The sequence below is a fragment of the Lacerta agilis genome, chromosome 8, assembly GCF_009819535.1.
Source record: "Lacerta agilis isolate rLacAgi1 chromosome 8, rLacAgi1.pri, whole genome shotgun sequence".
NCBI classification, from domain to species: domain Eukaryota; kingdom Metazoa; phylum Chordata; class Lepidosauria; order Squamata; family Lacertidae; genus Lacerta; species Lacerta agilis.
The window spans coordinates 12,607,191-12,625,334 of record NC_046319.1 but is presented as its reverse complement, the minus strand read 5'-3'; the positions used below and the strand labels follow the sequence as shown (position 1 = coordinate 12,625,334).

At 48.8% G+C, this 18,144-nt stretch overlaps 1 protein-coding gene across 2 annotated transcripts; it reads right to left on the bottom strand.

Moving 5' to 3' along the window:
* Nucleotides 1-6,179: 6,179 nt before the first annotated feature.
* Nucleotides 6,180-15,339, bottom strand: SRM (spermidine synthase). 2 transcript variants are annotated; one of them, XM_033159505.1, is made up of 8 exons: nucleotides 15,015-15,338; nucleotides 13,821-13,941; nucleotides 12,856-12,948; nucleotides 10,565-10,718; nucleotides 9,444-9,527; nucleotides 8,448-8,593; nucleotides 7,339-7,461; nucleotides 6,180-6,428 (listed from the first exon to the last, which is right to left on the bottom strand). In XM_033159505.1, the coding sequence occupies exons 1-8, from the start codon at nucleotides 15,233-15,235 to the stop codon at nucleotides 6,411-6,413; spliced, it is 960 nt and encodes a 319-aa protein (XP_033015396.1). In that variant the 5' UTR covers nucleotides 15,236-15,338; the 3' UTR covers nucleotides 6,180-6,410. The 2 variants fall into 2 exon arrangements, with proteins under 2 accessions (XP_033015396.1, XP_033015397.1); XM_033159506.1 differs by lacking the exon at nucleotides 12,856-12,948 and having other exon boundaries at nucleotides 15,015-15,339.
* Between the last annotated feature and the right edge of the window lie 2,805 nt (nucleotides 15,340-18,144).

Genomic DNA, 18,144 nt, shown 5'->3' with positions numbered 1-18,144 from the left:
TATTCTGAACTTAAAAATGGAAAGTGTAATGCCGGTGGACAACAAAAGAGGTTCAAAGACTCTCTCAATCTAAAAAAATGTAGTATAAACACAGACAATTGAGAAACACTGGCCTGTGAGCGCTCCAATTGGAGAACAGCTTTTATCGAAGGTGTCATGGGCTTTGAAGATGTTCGAACTCAGGACGAAAGGGAGAAACGTGCTAAGAGGAAGGCACGCTTGGCAAACTCTCACCGTGATCAGCTCCCGCCCAGAAACCTATGTCCCCACTGTGGATCCAGAATGGGCCTCCACAGTAAGTTACGGGCTCACTGTTAAGACCGTGTTTTTATGGAAGACAATCTTACTCAACTACGAGTGATCACCAAAGAAGAAGTTCCATGGGTTCCAGGGCCCTCAAGAGACCAGGGAAAGCTGCTCTGCATAACCCTGGAGAATCGCTGCCAGTCACTTGTTGGCAGTACAGAGCTACTGGTAGATGGGCCTAACATTCAATGCTCTGACTCAGAAGAAGTGTGCATGCACACGAAAGCTCATACCAATAACAAACCTAGTTGGTCTGTAAGGTGCTACTGGAAGGAATTTTTTTTATTTTTTATTTTGTTCCTTTTTGAAAATATGATTATTGGCGGCCTCCATCTTTTTAATAGCCTCTTTTTACATTTCCTCCTCTTAATAGGGACAGGACAGCAGTGGTTCTGTGCTAAGCCTAACTTTATTGGTCGTAATGTCCTTTTTCTAATTAGAAAAGAAGCACAAATGCAAAACAATTCTGCCATCAGCCAGCGGAGAGGGATCTGGAGCCCGTTGTGTTGCAGCCATTAGCTTTTCCCCACGTAATTCGAGCCACGCACCTCCTCACTTGCAAAGCCTCCTTGGACCGTGGCATGACTTGTTCCTTGATGTACCGGTACTTTAGCAAGGCCTTCGTTGGTGACTCGGGCCTGGAGCACGTCATACGTGGTCTCTTTTTCAGGAACAGAAACCATAAAAGATTGGGAGAATGTACAATATGTGGAGCTTCCCTTGCACTCCACCCAAAACCTGCAGCTTGTGTTCAATTGCTGGTAGGAGTGAGATTCTGTTGGCACCTCTGCTCAGAAGCTCTGCACTGTCTGACGACTTGCTACCAGACCAATGTTTTTACTATAAAGCCCTGAACTGCTTGGGACTAGTTTACTTGTGGGATTGCCTTCCCCCATGAGCACCCACTTTGACTGCTTCAATCATCAGAACCGGCACCCTTACAGGCGCCAAATCTTACTTATTCCACACTTGCAAGATACCGTTTTACAAAGCATGGCAGCACCTGCACTTCGGAACTCCCTGCCTGTTGATAGCAGGGAGGTGCTCTTGCTGTGTTCTTTTCAGCACCTGCTTAAAACACCTCTATGCCTGTAGCTCAGTGACCAAACAATTGCTTTGCATGCAGAAGGTCCCACATTCGATCCCTGGCATCTCCCGGTAGGGGCTTGGCAATGTCTCCTGTCTGAAACCATGAAGAATCACGGCTCATCTGTGTAGACAATATTGAACCTGGTGGGGCAATCGTTTGGCACAGAACAGCCTCTGCAGCTTCTGTCCCAGAGGCTCACAGCATGTACAGGTTAAAAGGTAAAGGACCCCTGGATGGTTAAGCCCAGTCAAAGGCGACTATGGAGTTGCGGCGATCATCTCGCTTTCAGGCCGAAGGAGCCGGCGTTTGTCCTCTCTGCAGACAGTTTTTCTGGGTCATGTGGCAAGCATGACTAAGCCGCTTCTGGCGCAACAGAACACAAAAACCAGAGCAGCGCATGGAAACACCATTTACCTTCCTGATGGAGCGGTACCTATTTATCTACTTGCACTTTTTGGCGTGCTTTCAAACTGCTAGGTTGGCAGGAGCTAGGACAGAGCAATGGGAGCTCACCCTGTTGCGGGGATTCGAACCACCAACCTTCTGATCAGCAAGCCCAAGAGGCTCAGTGGTTTAGACCACAGCGCCACCCGTGTCCCTAAAATAGATTAGTACCCACCAGTGTTGAGGGGCGATCTAGGGTTGCAGGGGGCCAAAGACCCATTTTTAATTTTGTAGCAGAATCCCAGACTCTAGGGTCCTAGGACTGCCCAGCCAGTACAAAATGGGAACTATATAGCAGCTGAGAAGTCCTCTCACCCTTTGTGCTGACTGGAGCCAATCCGAGTGAAAGGAGGCAAGTCGGTCACTGGTGATCAGCTCCTAGGGTCACTTTGGAGAAGGTGCGTGGGAAAAACATGGGAGTTGTTTTTGCATTGCTCTAAACAGTGTTTCCCAATCTTGGGTCTCCAGCTGGTTTTGGATTACAACTCCCATCATCCCTAGCTAGCAAGATCAGTGGTATTGCAGTCCAAAAGCAGCTGGGGGTTGGACTGGATGGCCCTTGTGGTCTCTTCCAACTCTATGATTCTATGGAGACCTACGTTTGGGAAACACTGCTCTAAAGTTAAGCCTTTGGTAACATTGAAAAGTCAAGGTGCTTCAGTGGCACGCTCTGCCACATACAATAGGAAAACAGCTTAAGCCACTCTGAAAGCAAATATTGGAGCCCTCCAAATCACTTGCCCAGCTACGTTCCCAGAAAACAGCAGATCTAGCTGAAAGGCAACACATGGGATATCTGCGTCGATAGTTGCAATGCATCCCTAATTCTTATTATTGTATAAGATAGTTGTATAATCTTAGTTGTATAGTCTTAGAAGTGGGTGTGGCTGTCATAAAGGAAGCCTGCCCCTCTGAATTTGCCATTGCCCTACTGGTGCCCATGTACCCAAGCTCTCCCACGCCACCGGAAACATGCTGAGCTGACACTGAGATTTCATGGCATATCATCCCACCTGCTTCCCAGTCTCTCACTCTCTCTTTCTCTCTCTCCTGGCAAGAACTGCCAGGCAAAAACTAGAGAAGGGCTGTGGCTCAGTAACAGAGCATCTTCCTTGCAAGCAGAAGGTCCCAGGTTCAATTCCAATCAATTCCAGGAAGGGCAGGGAGAGAGACTCCCAGGTTGGACTGCTGCCAGACAGCTCAGTGGAAAAACACCAGTTTTTGCATGCAGAAGGTCCCAGGTTCAATCCCCAGGTAGGTTTGGAAAACTGCTCTCTCTCTCTCTCACTGAGCCCTTGGCGAGCCACTGCTGGTCAGTGTGGACAATACTGGCTTAAAGGTAAAGGGGGCCCCTGACCATCAGGTCCAGTCGTGTCCGACTCTGGGGTTGCGGCGCTCATGTCGTTTTATAGGCCGAGGGAGCCGGCGTTTGTCCACAGACAGCTTCCAGGTCATGTGGCCAGCATGACAAAGCCGCTTTCTGGCGAACCAGAGCAGCGCACGGAAACGCCGTTTACTTTCCCGCTGGAGCGGTCCCTATTTATCTACTTGCACTTTGACGTGCTTTCGAACTGCTAGGTGGGCAGGAGCTGGGACCGAGCAACGGGAGCTAACCCTGTGGCAGGGATTCGAACCGCCGACCTTCTGATCAGCAAGCCCTAGACACTGTGGTTTAACCCACAGCGCCATACTGGCTTAGGTGGACCAATAGTTTGACTGGGTTATTTAGAGGCTGCCTTAATTCCTAGATCTAAAAACAAAACAAAACAAGAGCCATGCAAGTAAAGAGATTCTTATTAAGTTAGCTCTACATATACTACCAAGTTCTAGTGTAAACAGAATAGAAAAAAAGGCTGGGTTTTTTGGGAGCAGTGGAAGCTTCTCCTGCTGCTGGCCCTGTGAGCCTCTCAGATGTTGCTGGACTACAACTCCCATCATCCATGACCACTGGGCCCAGGTTGCTGGGAGCTAGAGTCCAGCAATAACAGGAAGGCCACGAGTCTTTCGTTCAAGGCAACTTGAAATACCCGGTAATAATAATAATAATAATTTATTTATACCCCGCCCATCTGGCTGGGTTTCCCCAGCCACTCTGGGCAGCTCCCAACCGAATATTAAAACACAATACAGCATTAAACATTAAAAACTTCCCTAAAGAGGGCTGCCTTCAGATGTCTTCTAAAAGTCAGATAGTTGTTTATTTCCTTGACATCTGATGGGAGGGCGTTCCACAGGGCAAGCGCCACTACCCAGAAGGCCCTCTGCCTGGTTCCCTGTAACCTCACTTCTCGCAGGGAGGGAACCGCCACAAGGCCCTCGGCGCTGGACCTCAGTGTCCGGGCTGAACGATGGGGGTGGAGACGCTCCTTCAGGTATACAAGGCAGGGAGGAGCAACCTGCGGCCCTTGAGATGTTGCTGGACTACAAATGCCATCACCCAACTGACTGTTGGCCCTCACTGTCTGTGATTGACAGGGATGGGAGTTCAACGGAATGTGGAAGGCCATAGCCTCCCTCTCCACTGCTTTAAGCAGAGCAAATGCCCTAAAGGGGAAATAATGTCTCTCTCTGCCCCGTTCTATACATGCACTGTTCCACCTCCATGACATTATTATTTTTTTAAGGGGAGAACAAAACCAACTCAACACTTTGGGCAAACCTTTCTTGTATCACAGGGCAGAGTTCAGTTGATTTTCAAGCACAGGCTGGTATTAACGGAACCCCCCCCCCTTCCAACCCAAGATCACCTTTGAAAACAGTCATTTTGCAATCACATATAAATGGTCCAAGATGGGCAACTGGTCTAGAGTTCTTGGACAGGTGACGGTCGTGCTGGCTGTTGAGAGCCTCACAACAGCTGGAAGGCCACAGATCCTTGACAGTAATACATATAGCTAAAGGGGGGGGGGGTGGGCAGATACATGAGCAGAGCTCTAAAACAGGGTTTCCCAAACTTGGGTCTCCAGCTGTTTTGGGAGTGCAACTCCCACCAACCTACCTAGCAGGACAAGTGGTCATGGATGATGGGAACTGAGGTCCCCAAACAGCTGGAGACCCAAGTTTGGGAAAACCTGCTCTAAAACAACAAGACTGAAGTTAAAAGGTCCTCGGATCCCAACCCAGCAGTTCTTAAGATGGGTGCGGGGAAGCTGCATGCCCCACCCCCACCCCAGCTGCAGCTGAACTCCCATCAGCCTCAGCAGGCGCAGCCAATGATGATAGAAGTTGTCATACAGAAAGATCTTGAGGACCAACGATTCTCTGAAGAAGAAGAGGAGTTTGGATTTGATATCCCGCTTTTCACTACCCGAAGGAGTCTCAAAGCGGCTAACATTCTCCTTTCCCTTCCTCCCCCACAACAAACACTCTGTGAGGTGAGTGGGGTTGAGAGACTTCAGAGAAGTGTGACTAGCCCAAGGTCACCCAGCAGCTGCATGTGGAGGAGTGGAGACACGAACCCGGTTCCCCAGATTACGAGTCTACCGCTCTTAACCACTACACCACACTGGCTTCTCTGACTCTTCCCACAAAGGCAGGTGCTACTGCCGAGGCCTTGAATGCTGATGGGACCAGGTCTTTTAGTAACTGGGGAGAGGGGAAGAGGCCCAATTAATTTCTAGGCCCACCCCCAAAGAAGAAACATGATTTAGAGCCGCAATTTGGGCGCTGAGTTGATGATGAGCCGTTGGAAATGTTTCGCTCGTGACGCCGGCTGATGTTAGCGCCCGGGAAGTCCGTAATAAGAAAGGCACCCTGAGAGTGGGCCTTATCTCAAAAGCTCAGCCACCCACCCACCCACCCACCCCTTAAGAAAATGATACTTAAATTTTGATTCCGTTTACTATACAAAAAGGTTAACGGTTCTCTACAGACAACTTTGGTCTTTTGGCGCTCAGCCAATTGAAACGCCGCGAAGAGACCCCCGCTGATGGGCTCAGGAGTCAGGGCAGGCGGGGGGGGGCGCATGTGACCAGGCAAGGAGGGAAGAGGTGTGGGCATTCCGTGGAGCTGGGGGGCAAGGGGGAGCGAGGCAAGGGGAGGGGGCAGAGAAAACGTATCCAACTATGCCAGCTCCCACCCCACCCAATGCCAATCCCGATGTCCCCTCGAAAGGCAGAGCGTCAAACCATTGTGCCTGGTCCTTCCAGACTAGATGGCAACCACTTTAAAGGGAGATACATTGTCAGTTATAAATACAGCATTTTCAGGGTGGGGGGGGTGTTAAAAAGGAAGCAGGCAGGAGCCTGAAGGCTCTACATTAACGCTCCACATGTTGGAGAGACGAGTTCAAGCAATGGGCCAACAGCGAAGCCTGAACTAGGTGGATGGGGGCGGGGGGGGGGGGGTGTTTGGAAGTGGGGTCCTGCGTTTGGGTGCAAACCCAGAGTCCTTTCATTTTTTTTAAATACATAATTGGAAGGAATGTTTAGCTGGTAGGCTAGAGGCCGCAAGGCAAGCGAGGACCACGTCAGGCCGGCCGCCAGAGACGATCCGCTAGGTGGATGAGGCTTCCGGGGTTTCCCGTCCCGCCGGGGTATCTGAGGCCAGAGGTGGATCTGCGTCGGGGTTCTCAGACGGCGCTCAGAGCCTGGTGGGGAGGAAAAGGAAAATGAGGATAATCAACAGGGCGGAGCGACCCTCATTCGGGGCTTTCCATGGCCGCATTCACAACACCATGATACCACTTCAAGCAGCCATGGCTCCACCCCAGAGAATTCCTGGAAGTGTAGTTCGTTAAGGGTCCTGGGAGACCCCCTGTTCCCCTCCAAGAATTACGGTTCCCAGAGTTTCACAACCAATCCTTCTTCAAGGGAAATTCTGGGAATTGTAGCTCTGGGAGGGGAATAGCAGTCTCCTAACAACTCTCAGCATCCTTAACGAACTACAGATCCCAGAATGCTTTGGGGGTGGGGGGTGGGAAGCCATGACTACAGTGATACCTCAGGTTACAGACGCTTCAGGTTGCACGTTTTTGGGTTGCGCACCGCGTCGAACCCAGAAGTACCGGTACGGGTTACTTCCGGGTTTCGGCGCTCGCACAGAAGCACTAAATCGCTCTTTGCGCATGCGCAGAAGCCCCAAATCGTGACCCGCACATGCGCAGACACGGCGCTGTGGGTTGTGAAAGTGCCTCCCGCATGGATCATGTTCGCAACCTGAGCGTCCACTGTACTTAAAAGTAATATCAAAGTGCAGTAATTTTTAGGTCTTGCCTTCTTTCTGCGGTGGCAAGTAGTCTTAATATTGTTTTGAATATTGTGTTTTAATGTCGGAATCCGCCCTGGGACCTTGGGTGAATGACAATTATTATTGTTAACAGTAAACAGAATAGAAAAAACAGTAATAATTTAAATGTATGGTGTGATTGTGGCTTTTCTTGGAGAAACGGCAAATTGGAGGCAGCAATCCTTCCAAATACCAGTTGCTTCCCCCCCACCCCGGCTTAGGAAAAGAAAACTTCACTTTGCAAGGACAGCATCTCAGCCCCGGTGGTTTACCTTTCGTGCAAATTCAGGCAGGACAAAGGCTGCCCGGTGGACATCCGAGTTGTAATACTTAAGATTCATTGCTTCCACTTCCTTCTGGGACAACTTTTGGACAGGGTCCCTGAAATTAGTGTTCTGCAGGAAGAATAAAAATTGGATTTATTTGCAGGCACATCCCTGTTTGTGTCTAATTGGAACACACCACAAGGGGGCAGAATTGGGGGGGAGGGGGGCTTACTGATGCTAAGTAATGTAATCTCCGCATCAATGGGGTGTTGCCTGTAATGCACCCCACCCTGCCCTTTCTTGCCAAAGGAGCTCAAGGTTCTCCATCTCCCCATTTAATCCTTATTTATTGCATTTATAGCCCAAGGAAGCATACATGCATCTCCTCCGCCACCTTGACAACGACCCTGTGAGGTAGGAGAGGGCGAGAGGCAGTGGCCCAGGAAAGAGGTGTGGATTGGAGAGAGTCACAACAGCCGGACAGAAGTCCTGGGGGGGGGGGAGGGGGTGCATGCAACCCAGTTTTACCTTGGTTCTCAAACAACTTGGAACCCAAAACTGCAAAGTAAGTGTTCCAGTTTGCAAATTTTTTGGAAGCCAAACGTGCTCCGCTTTGAGTGTTACGCTTCCAATTTAAGTGCCGCACTTGCGTTTTGAGTGCTACGCTGAGGTCTCTCTGTTTTTGCTATTTATTTTGTGTTTTTGTGACTGTGTGGAACCCAGCTCAGCAACTGATTGATTGTGTGACTGCAGTACATTGTTTATTGCTTTCATTTTATGGACCAATGGTCTTGTTACTTAGTAAAATTCATGTCAAAATGCTGTTTTAGGGGTTGTTTTTAAAAGTCTGGAACAGATTAATCCGTTTTGCATTACTTTCTATGGGAAAGCGTGCCTTGGTTTTGGAACGCTTTGGTTTTGGAACGGACTTCTGGAACGGATTAAGTTTGAGAACCAAAGTACCACTGTACTTATAGCGGGCCCAGTGACGTTAATGGACCGGAGTGATCCATGCCCGTAAGTTTCAATGCTCTCCATAGGGCTTGCGCCAGGATTCAAGCCTCCGCTCTCCCAGCCCCAATTGACGGAAAGAGGCGGCAGACAATATCCCTTACTGAATTCTTGCTGCAGAGCATGAAGCCGATCTGTCCACTGGGGTAGGTCGGGATGGTGCAGTAGGCGTACTCGACCACGGGGAACAGCGACTTGCAGAACTGGCGCATCTCCTTTATGAGGTCCAGGTGCAGCCACTGGCATTCGCCTGGACGAGAGACAAATTTGGAGAGGGGCGTTATCAAAGCTTTCCTGGGTAGCTGGGGGAAAGAAGAGCTGGTATTTGGTTAGCCAAGACCCTGTGGCCCTTCCACCTCCCAGGCACTAGGGGGCAGGCTTCCAAAGAACTAGATCTGAGCTGGACCACACAGAAACCTGATAAAGGGAGTTCCACTGCACGTGTGCCACCACTGAGAAGGCCCTACATTATTTTTTTGGCTGTCGCAACAACCCTGATGCACTGTGTTAAATGCAGCATGGTATTTCAATTTGTACTTTTATACCTTGATTCATTTTTACATATTGCATTTTTGCTGAGTATGTATGTATGTATTTGGTTGGTCTTCAGATTAAAATTTTACAGTATGTATATCCAACATACAACATAGAAACAAGATTCCAAAGAATCTCCCCTCTGTGGGTCCTATTGTTAATTATTTCTTCCTGCATCTTTTACCTCCCCTTGTGTCCAAAATTCATCATTAAACTACAAGTGTTATTCCAACCCTACTAATGATTTTAAGTGTATACAATAGTTTTTAAGATAAATTATGTATTTTTTCCATTACTTATTAAAATGGCTGCATTAGTTTGAACTGCAGTAGAATGAAAAATAATACAGGAAGAAATACAAACCCAATTAAAACCCAATACGAGTATTTAATGTGAACATGCTGCAGACCACCTGAATGAAGCTCATGGATCCGAGTAGGGGAACCCCTGATCTAGGGGGCACCAGGCTTTCCATCCCTGGGGGGGGGGGAACCCCAACACTTCAGAAATATGCTCAGTGCCCCTAACTGGTCATCAGCATACAGGCTATTTTGGCTGTCCCTCACCTTGGCAGCAGAGAATGCCGTCTTCCCGCAGAGCTGTCTTCATCAGCTGGTAGTAGGATTCTTTGAAGAGGCTTTCTGCAGGACCTGGAGGGGAAGGAACAGCACCAGGAAGGGTTCAGTATGAAAACACCTGGGAGGTATTTCTGGGATCGCTTGGATCACAGCCTGCAAAACTGCATTCATCCCTTTATTCACTCAATCTGCAAGCCACACCTTTGAGGGCAAAACTCCCACCTAACAAAGAAAAAGAGCATTTATCCTACGCTAATCCCACCTAGCAGTTCTAAAGCACTTCAAAGTGAGAGTAGATAAACAGGTACCGCTCCGGCAGGAAGCTGAACAGCGTTTCCATGCGCTGCTCTGGTTTGCCAGAAGCGGCTTAGTCATGCTGGCCACATGACCCGGAAGCTGTCTGCGGACAAACGCCGGCTCTCTCTGCCTATAGAGCACGCAACCCATAGCTGTCAACCTTTCTCTTTCTTTGCGGGAAATTCCCTTATTATAGCATTGGGAAACAGCAGGGAGGGTTGACAGCTATGTATATAGCAGTGGGGAACAGCAGGGAGGGTTGACAGCTATGGGAACCCCAGAGTCGTCCGCGACTGGACCTAACGGTCAGGGGTACCTTTACCTTTAATCAGAGTGTCTGAATTTGCTTCTCCTCTTCCCTTTTCCTTTTGACCCAAAAGGTCCAAAGTGTTTAAAAGTGTTTACATACTGCTTAATGTTACAAAAAAAAAAAACACCTGAAAGAGAACAGGGGCAGCCACATTGAAGGCCCTGCCAGGAGTTCCCACAGAACAGGATTCAGGGATTTTTGGAACTTGCAGAGAGAGCTTTCCCGCAGACCGCAGTTTTTTGCTGGGAGCATAAGGCGGCCTCTCATGTCACCCGCTCCTGAGCTGTATAGGGACTTCCAACACCTTGAAACTGACCTGGAAGTGGACTGGCAGACGGTGCTAATCCCAGAATTCATTTGCCCCCAAAAGCCACTTAGGTGTGCGATCTGTACAAGCTGCAGCCTCCAGGTCAACCCCAAGAGTGCATGCCCCGGCATGTACACAAGATTCACGATCCAATCACAGTCGCCGGCCAAGATCCCCGACGCCCTCCACACTCACCCATGGGGTCGGAAGAGTCTGTGATTATCACATCAAAAGCCTCCTGGTTCTGTTTCATGAATTCGAAGCCGTCCCCAACATGCAAGGTGAGTTTCGGGCTGGAATATCCCACGGCCATCCCTGGGAGGTACTTCTTAGATGCTTGGATCACATCCTGCCATAAAGAAAAAGAAAAAGGGTTTGTCTATTTACTCGCCCAATTGATAAGCCACACATTTAGGAGGCAAACCTCCCACCAAGTCATAGGTGTACAGTAAGAAAAATGAACAAAACCATGTATCATAAATTAATAAATGTGCCTGCGTTTGCTTTCTTCCTCCTCCTTCCCTATCCCCTTTTCCTTTTGTGCTAAGACTCCAAGCTGAGATTCCATGAGCTTGGGTTGAATGAAGAACAGGATTTTAGGCATGGAAATTGCTTTAAATAAATAACAGTAATAAATCACTAAAACCACTGGAATAAATAAATCACTGGAAACCACACTTGGGTCCTATCTGCACGATACATTCCAGGCCACACCATACCACTTTAAACAGTAATGGCTTTTCCCAAAGAATCCTGGGAACTGTAGTTTGTGAAAGGTGTAGAGCGTTGTTAGGAGACCCCCTATTCGGCTCGGAGAGCCAAATCAGGACCGGGGGGGGGGGCAGAGGGGGAGGTTTCGGGGCTGCTCGGGAGAATCCAGAAGCAGAAATCCGAAACCAAAGTGGTTCAACTTAAATCTCCTCCCATTGAGGCAATGTGCCTTGCATCTCCAAGGAATGTCGGCTGTAGAAGGGACCAGCCCTGGGATGGGGAGGAAAGGCTCAGCTGGCCTGCTTTGCATTTTTGGAGGAACTCTGAACACAAGCTCCTGTTAGGGACTGAAAGGCGGCACTGCAGCATTTTGTTGCAGCTGCTACCTGTGCAAACCTGCTCCTATTTGGATCCCTGCCGACTTTTGGTGTGCGTCGGTTTTTCAAGGCCCTGGCAAGATTTCATTAGCATGATGCAAAATGCATTTTTCTCTCTCTGCCTCATCTTGCAAAACAAAACAAAAAAAAACTTCCAGTTGGGTGAAGGAGGATGTTTTACTCCAAAGGCAGGTGGAGACACCCCCCTTCTCTCCCCTCTTTTTCAGTTGGTAGAGCATGAATGACACTCTTAAATTTCAGGGCCGTGGGCTTGAGCCCCACTCTGGACAAAAAGATTCCTGCCCTGCAGTGGTTGCACAAGATAAGCTGCATAGTTTCCTTCAGTTCTACAAATCTATAACTCTTCACAGCTAGAGGACAAGGAAGTAGGTCTTTAATAAGGAAGACAGTTAAGAAATCATAGCCCTGGGGTAAGGATAGGTTGATAATTGCTTTTATCCTGTCAAAGAGCTCCAAAATGCAGCAGATGACAAGACAGCCAACGCCCTCGGAGCTTGGGCAAGAGGAAAGAAAGTAGGCTACTAACACAGAAACTTTGGCTTGCAGCCAGCGGTGCCCTAGGCCCCTCAAAATTTATGAGCCTAAGTTAGTCACCTTCATTTGTTTATTTCAACAAGTCTACTGGCTCCATGGGAAGGTGGTGGACTCTCCCCCTTCCTTGGAGGCTTTTAAGCAGAGGTTGAGCGGCCATCTGTCATGGATGCGCTAGTGCAGATTCCTGCATTGCAGAGGGTTGGACTAGATGACCCTTGGGGTCCCTTCCAACACTACAATTCTGTCAGGCCTTCACCCATTGCCGAGCTCTTGAGGTCGAATCCTTCTAAATTCTCTGTTATTGGTTTCCCAACACCCCATCTCACCCCACCACCAGAGGACCGCTTGAAAACTGCCATGGGTCTTGGCGGACCACTGGCCACCACTTTACTGGTCAACCAAACAAACCACACTTAACCACCTTTCTGCTTGTTATAGCAATCATAAATGTATTGTGGGAGATGCCGTGCAATTTTAAGTTGCATGCCATGGACTGTAGGCTGAGGATCACAGTTTGGAGGAATCCTGCTTTACAGGCAACAATCCAGAAGAAGAAGAAGAAGAAGAGGAGGAGGAGGAGGAGGAGCTTGGATTTGATATCCCACTTTATCACTACCCAAGAAGTCTCAAAGCAGCTAACATTCTCCTTTCCCTTTCTCCCCCACAACAAACACTCTGTTAGGTGAGTGGGGCTGAGAGACTTCAGAGAAGTGTGACTAGCCCAAGGTCACCCAGCAGCTGCATGTGGAGGAGCGGGGACGCGAACCCAGTTCACCAGATTTCGAGTCTACCGCTCTTAACCACTACACCACACTGGCTCATAAGCGGAACTGACTCAATTACCTCGTCGATTTCGCACTGTATTACGGACTCCACGGAGGGGTGCTTGACCACTTCCCGCAAGACTCCTCCATCGCCGCCCCCGATGATGAGCACCTGTGTGGTGGAGACGGCACTGTTACTTTGCTCCGAGAACGGCGGCCTATTCATCTCCCTAGACGAGGGCCATGTTCCCTCTCGGAGGCCGTGTGCCAGTGGCGGGCGGGACCAGAAGCAAAATTGGGTGGAGCAACAAACGCAAATTTTACCTTTGGGCAGTAGGCTAGTTTCCCCACTCCACTCACACGCCCCTCTCTGCCCTCCATCCAAACCAGCAAGAGGCACAGTCATGGTCCAAGGACAAAGACATATTCCGGCTAGGCAAAAACATGCAAAGCAGAGAGGGTGTGGCTGAGGAGGGTGTGTGGTCAGAGATTCTTTAGTTGAGATTCCTGCATTGCAGGGGGTTGGAGCAGATGATCCTTAGGGTCCCTTCCAACTCTACAAATCTAGGATCCCCACCCCGACCAACTGCAACCTTCCCTTCTGTCAAGCTTAATCTAAGCATTGAACCCTGCCCTCGCCCCTTTCTGCACTTTACAATCTTCTGCTTCTTTACTTTTTAAATTTGATTGCCTACCACCCACTCTCAAAGAACAACCGAAAGCAACTTACAGTTGAACTGTGAATACATGTAACCCTAAAAGCTCATGGCCACCCAATAAAAATTAACAAAGGGTTGGATCCAATGCTAGCCCTGTGCACAGCAGACTCATTGAAGTCAATGGACGCGACTAAATAGGGCCCGTTAATTTCAGCAGGTCTGCTCTCCAGTAGGACTTAGTTGGAGGCAGCCCAAAGAATCAAATGTGGCAAAATATGCAGGTATCAAAAAAAGGGTGTGTGTGTGCTAGCCTAGAGGACCTGATTGAGCAAAGTTCTTCACAGGATCATGTCCAAAGATGGACCCCCAGCAGGACGGGGCTTACCTTCTGTGGGTTTGGGTGACTGCACAAGGGAAGGTTAGCGATCATTTCCTGGTACGAAAACTCGTCCCTCTCTGTGCACTGGATGACGCCATCGAGGACCAAGACGTTCCCGTATGTTTTGCTAGAGGAAGAAGAGAGCAGGGGAAATGATGGGTCGGAATAGCAGGGCAAAGGTGTATGGTCACCAAAATATGCCCCTTTAAGTCCCTGAACACCAACGTTGCAGAGCTCCAGTGACAATACCTGGGTTGCCACAAGTTCCCCATCCCTGAAGTAGGCCATCAGTTGCCTTCACTGTCCCTAAGCTGCCTTTAATGCAAGGACAGGGACCTCTGGCCATGCTGGCTGAGGCTGGTGAGAACTGGGAATCTAACAACCTATGGAGGCGCAAAGGGTCCCTGTTCCTGAACTAGGCCATCACTTGCCTTTCCTGTCCCAAGTTACCTTCATCATAAATCTGACCGTCACTTGCCATCACTTCCCCTAACTACCTCCAAAACAACTCTGCCTTTATACAGAGGTCGATGAAGATACAGCCCTCCAGATGTTGTTGAACTACAACTCACACCATCCCTAACAGCTGGCTAGAACCCAATAGCACCTGCCTTCCATACAAAGGGCCCCAAGTTCAACCCCCCCCCCCCGCATCTCCAAGTAGGGCTGGGGAAGACTCCTGCTTCTGAATCCCAACAGTGCCGCTGCCAGTCAGTGCGGGTAATGCTGACCTAGATGGACCGGTTGTCAAATTCCAAGGCAGCAGCTGCCACCAGCCAGGAAGGAGTCACCTTGAGAGAGAGGCGGCGCCTAGGACAGTGTTTCTCAAACCTGGGTCTCCATCTACAACCAGTGATGAGGGATGACAACAGTTGCAGTTCAACAACAGCCGGGGACCAGAGTTTGAAAAACAGGAGCGGAGGGTGTCCCACTGAGACCCAGGTTCAAATGCCCCACTTGGCCACAGAAGCTCAATGGGGTGAGCTCGCAGGGTTGTTATGGGGAGTCAAACAATGAGATTTTTTTCTTGGGGTGGGTGGATGGGAAGACTCCTTGGACAAAAAGGTGGGCTGTATAAACGCAACTAAAAGGCAGCCCCGCCCTGTGCTTTTGACAGGATCGGGGCAGTGCACCCGTGCACGCCTTCCTCACGTGCTCAATACCCGCATCCGCATCCTGGCCTTTCTCCCGCACCCTTACCTCCTGAAGACCAGGATCTCCTGGAAGGGCGACCGCTGGTGATGCAGGACCTCCTGGACTTGCAAAGAGAGGGCCTGCCCGGGCCAGAGGCTGCACGTCTCGCGGAACCAGCCCTCTTGGATGACGGCTGCTGGGGCTGCTGCCTCCTCCTCCTCCTCCTTCTCCCCTCCAGCTGCTGCCCTTCTTCCTCCTCCTTCTCTTCCTCCCAGGCCAAGCTCCATGGCCGGCCGAACTGGGCAAGGCGAAGCGGCTGCCCCCTCCGCTCCGCCTCGCCTCCGCAAGCGCAGGCCACCTGTGCACGCCTCAGCCGAACCGGCGCAGCAGCGGCTTCAAGGGAGGCGCGCCCGAGCGCGGCGACGACCAATGAGGAGCCGCGTCCACGGGGCCGGCGGAGGCAGCGCCGGCCTCTCGTTGGCTGCAGGCAGAGTGGATTCGATGGGGAGGCGAGGCGAGCGAGCAGGGTAGGGTGAGCTCGCGGGGCGGGCGGGCCACGTGGGGCGCTGGGCGTTCCTTGCGCGTGAGAGCGAGAAAGCTAGAGACGTCGCGGAGCAGCTGAGGGAGGGCGATGCGCGCTCCTGATTGGCTGAGAGGAGGGGAAGGCTGAAGCCTCTCCACGTGGCTCTTCAGCAAGGGCAAGTGAGGCCACGTTGCACCTTCAATCTGAGTGCACGGGTTTTTGTTTTTGCATTGGAACAAGTCCATTAAACTCGGCGGGGCTTCTTCCAAGGTTTTTAAGTGCCATGCATAGCCTGATATTCTCAGTCGAATATAAAAGCTTAAAGTTGGGGGGGGGGGGAGCATATTGCCTATTTTGTTGGCATCCTGTCTCAAGAAACAATGGAGTGTGCCTTTCAGGGGTTAAATCAAACCTCTGCGATAGATAGCACAAAAGTGAGTGCTTGAGTGAAAGGGTTGCCAGAAGATCGCGTCGACCTCTTAGGGACTCCATTCTGGATTTGCGTAGGGTTTACCTTTTAATCATTTATATTAAATTTTCTGCTTTACAAGTAATATCTAAAATGTATGACACATTATTGGAGTGGGAGGTCAAAGATGAACAGGTCAAGGAGGTAATGATCAAGTGGGCTTTAGATATAGGGAAAACTATCAACTTAACATGGGACGGGGGTGACGCTGTGGTCTAAACCACTGAGCCTCTTGGGCTTGCCGATCAGAAGGTCGGCGGTTGGTTCGAATAATCCCTGCGACAGGGTGAGCTCTCGTTGCTCGGTCCCTGCTCCTGCCAACCTAGCAGTTCAAAAGCACATCAAAGTGCAAGTAGATAAATAGGTACCGCTCCAGCAGGAAGGTAAATGGCGGGAAGGTAAATGGCGTTTCTGTGCGCTGCTCTGGTTCACCAGAAGCGGCTTAGTCATGCTGGCCACAGGACCCAGAAGCTGTACTCATCTGCGACTGGACGTAACTGTCAGGGGTCCCTTTACCCTTTAATCAACTTAACAGCATGGGAAGAAGTATGGGAAAAGAACTGGAAATTTACAGCCTGTGAAGCCTTGAGGGGAAATTTAATCAAGATGTTTTATAGATGGTATTTAACACCTGCCAAAATACCTAAAATGTATAAAACAAAAACAAATCTGTGTTGGAGGTACGGAAAAAGCAGAGGGGACATTCGGACATGTTAGCTGTCAACCTTTCCCCTTTTTGTGGGAAATTCCCTTATTATAGCATTGGGAAACAGCACGGAGTGTTGACAGCTATGGTTTGGTGGACCTGTGAAAAAACCAAAAGCTTCTGGGACATAGTGTATAATGAACTTTTAAAAATGTTTTAAGTATAACTAGGAAAAATACAGCAGCTTTCCTATTAGGGATAACGTACACAGGTATGACAAGAGAGGATCAGGAAATATTCCTCTATGCCACAGGCGCGGCAAGGAATTTAATTGCCAGAAATTGGAAAAAAGAATTCGTGCCAACAAAAGCGGAATGGCAGGGTAATTATTAAACTATATTGAATTGGCTAAAGTAACAGAGGCAATTAGGGGACTCCCCAGGCAAGAATTTAAAAAAAGGATGGGGGAAATGTAAAGAATACCTTACAAAACAGTGCCCTAAAATACACACCTGAACCTGTTTCAATTAATGTCTGCAGGGGACTTTGTGGGGTTTTTTTTGGTTTGTTTGTTTTTAAGTCATAATTTGAAAATTCGTAATAACAACTCATAAAGGAAACAGTTCATAAGAAGTAAACAAGGAGGCCATGTACAGTATAAAGGAAGTCTTTTATTTTGTCGTTTGTTATATGTTATGTTTATTTTATGTTATGTTTATGTCTAATGGTGGTGGATTTGTTTGAGTTGTGGTGGATTTATGTTGTAAATAAATAATTTTTAAAAAAGAAATAAATTTTGTTTTACAATTTAGAGGACTCATTTAAACCACCTTAAAATATCAATTTTATCTTCTCTTTCCATGGTTCATTTTGCATAGCATAAATCCCTGTATATTTTGTATCAACTAAACCATTCAGTATTCCATTATTACTTCCATCAAAACTTATTTACACTGTTGAATTTATCTTAATGCTGACCAGGGCCGATAATAGGGGGCAGACAAAACACCTGTTACAGCAGCTCCTCGGGCTACTAGTCTTGTTTCCAGGCAAAATTCAAAATGTTGGTTATGACCTATAAAGACCTGTATGGCTTAGGCCTGGGCTATTTGAAAGGCATATTCTCCTATACAAACTTGACCAGGCTCTGCCACCCTCACAGTCACACTTGATGGGAACAGGGCCTTTTCGGTGGCTGGCCCCAGACTTTGGAACTCCCTCCTTGGAGAAGCCAGACTGGCTCCTCCTTTGCTGGCCTTCTTCCGCTCGCAGGTGAAGACTTTTCCTTCCAACAGGCCTTTGGGAACTGACTGTTTCTGAGGAAAGGGCTGGTGCTGTGGTGCTTTTCTTGTTACTGTCTGTGTTTTTAAAGGATCCTTCTTTATAATATTTTAATTCTATTAGTGCTTAATTACAATTTGTTAATGGTCTTTTCCAGGTTTTTTAGCTAGCTCTGTTTTATCTGTGTAAACTGCCTTGAGTCTGGGACTGGGGAAAAGGTGAGATAATAATAATAATAATAATAATAATAATAATAATAATAATAATAATAGGAAAT

Excerpts from the sequence above, each read along its gene's own strand:
- SRM (XM_033159505.1), bottom strand. The coding sequence starts at position 15,235 with ATGGAGCTTGGCCTGGGAGGAAGAGAAGGAGGAGGAAGAAGGGCAGCA. Across the intron at positions 13,942-15,014 it reads GAGATCCTGGTCTTCAGGAG|CAAAACATACGGGAACGTCT; the intron begins GTAAGGGTGCGG and ends TTCTTCCTCTAG. Across the intron at positions 7,462-8,447 it reads TGCTCTGCAGCAAGAATTCA|AACACTAATTTCAGGGACCC; the intron begins GTAAGGGATATT and ends TTCTTCCTGCAG.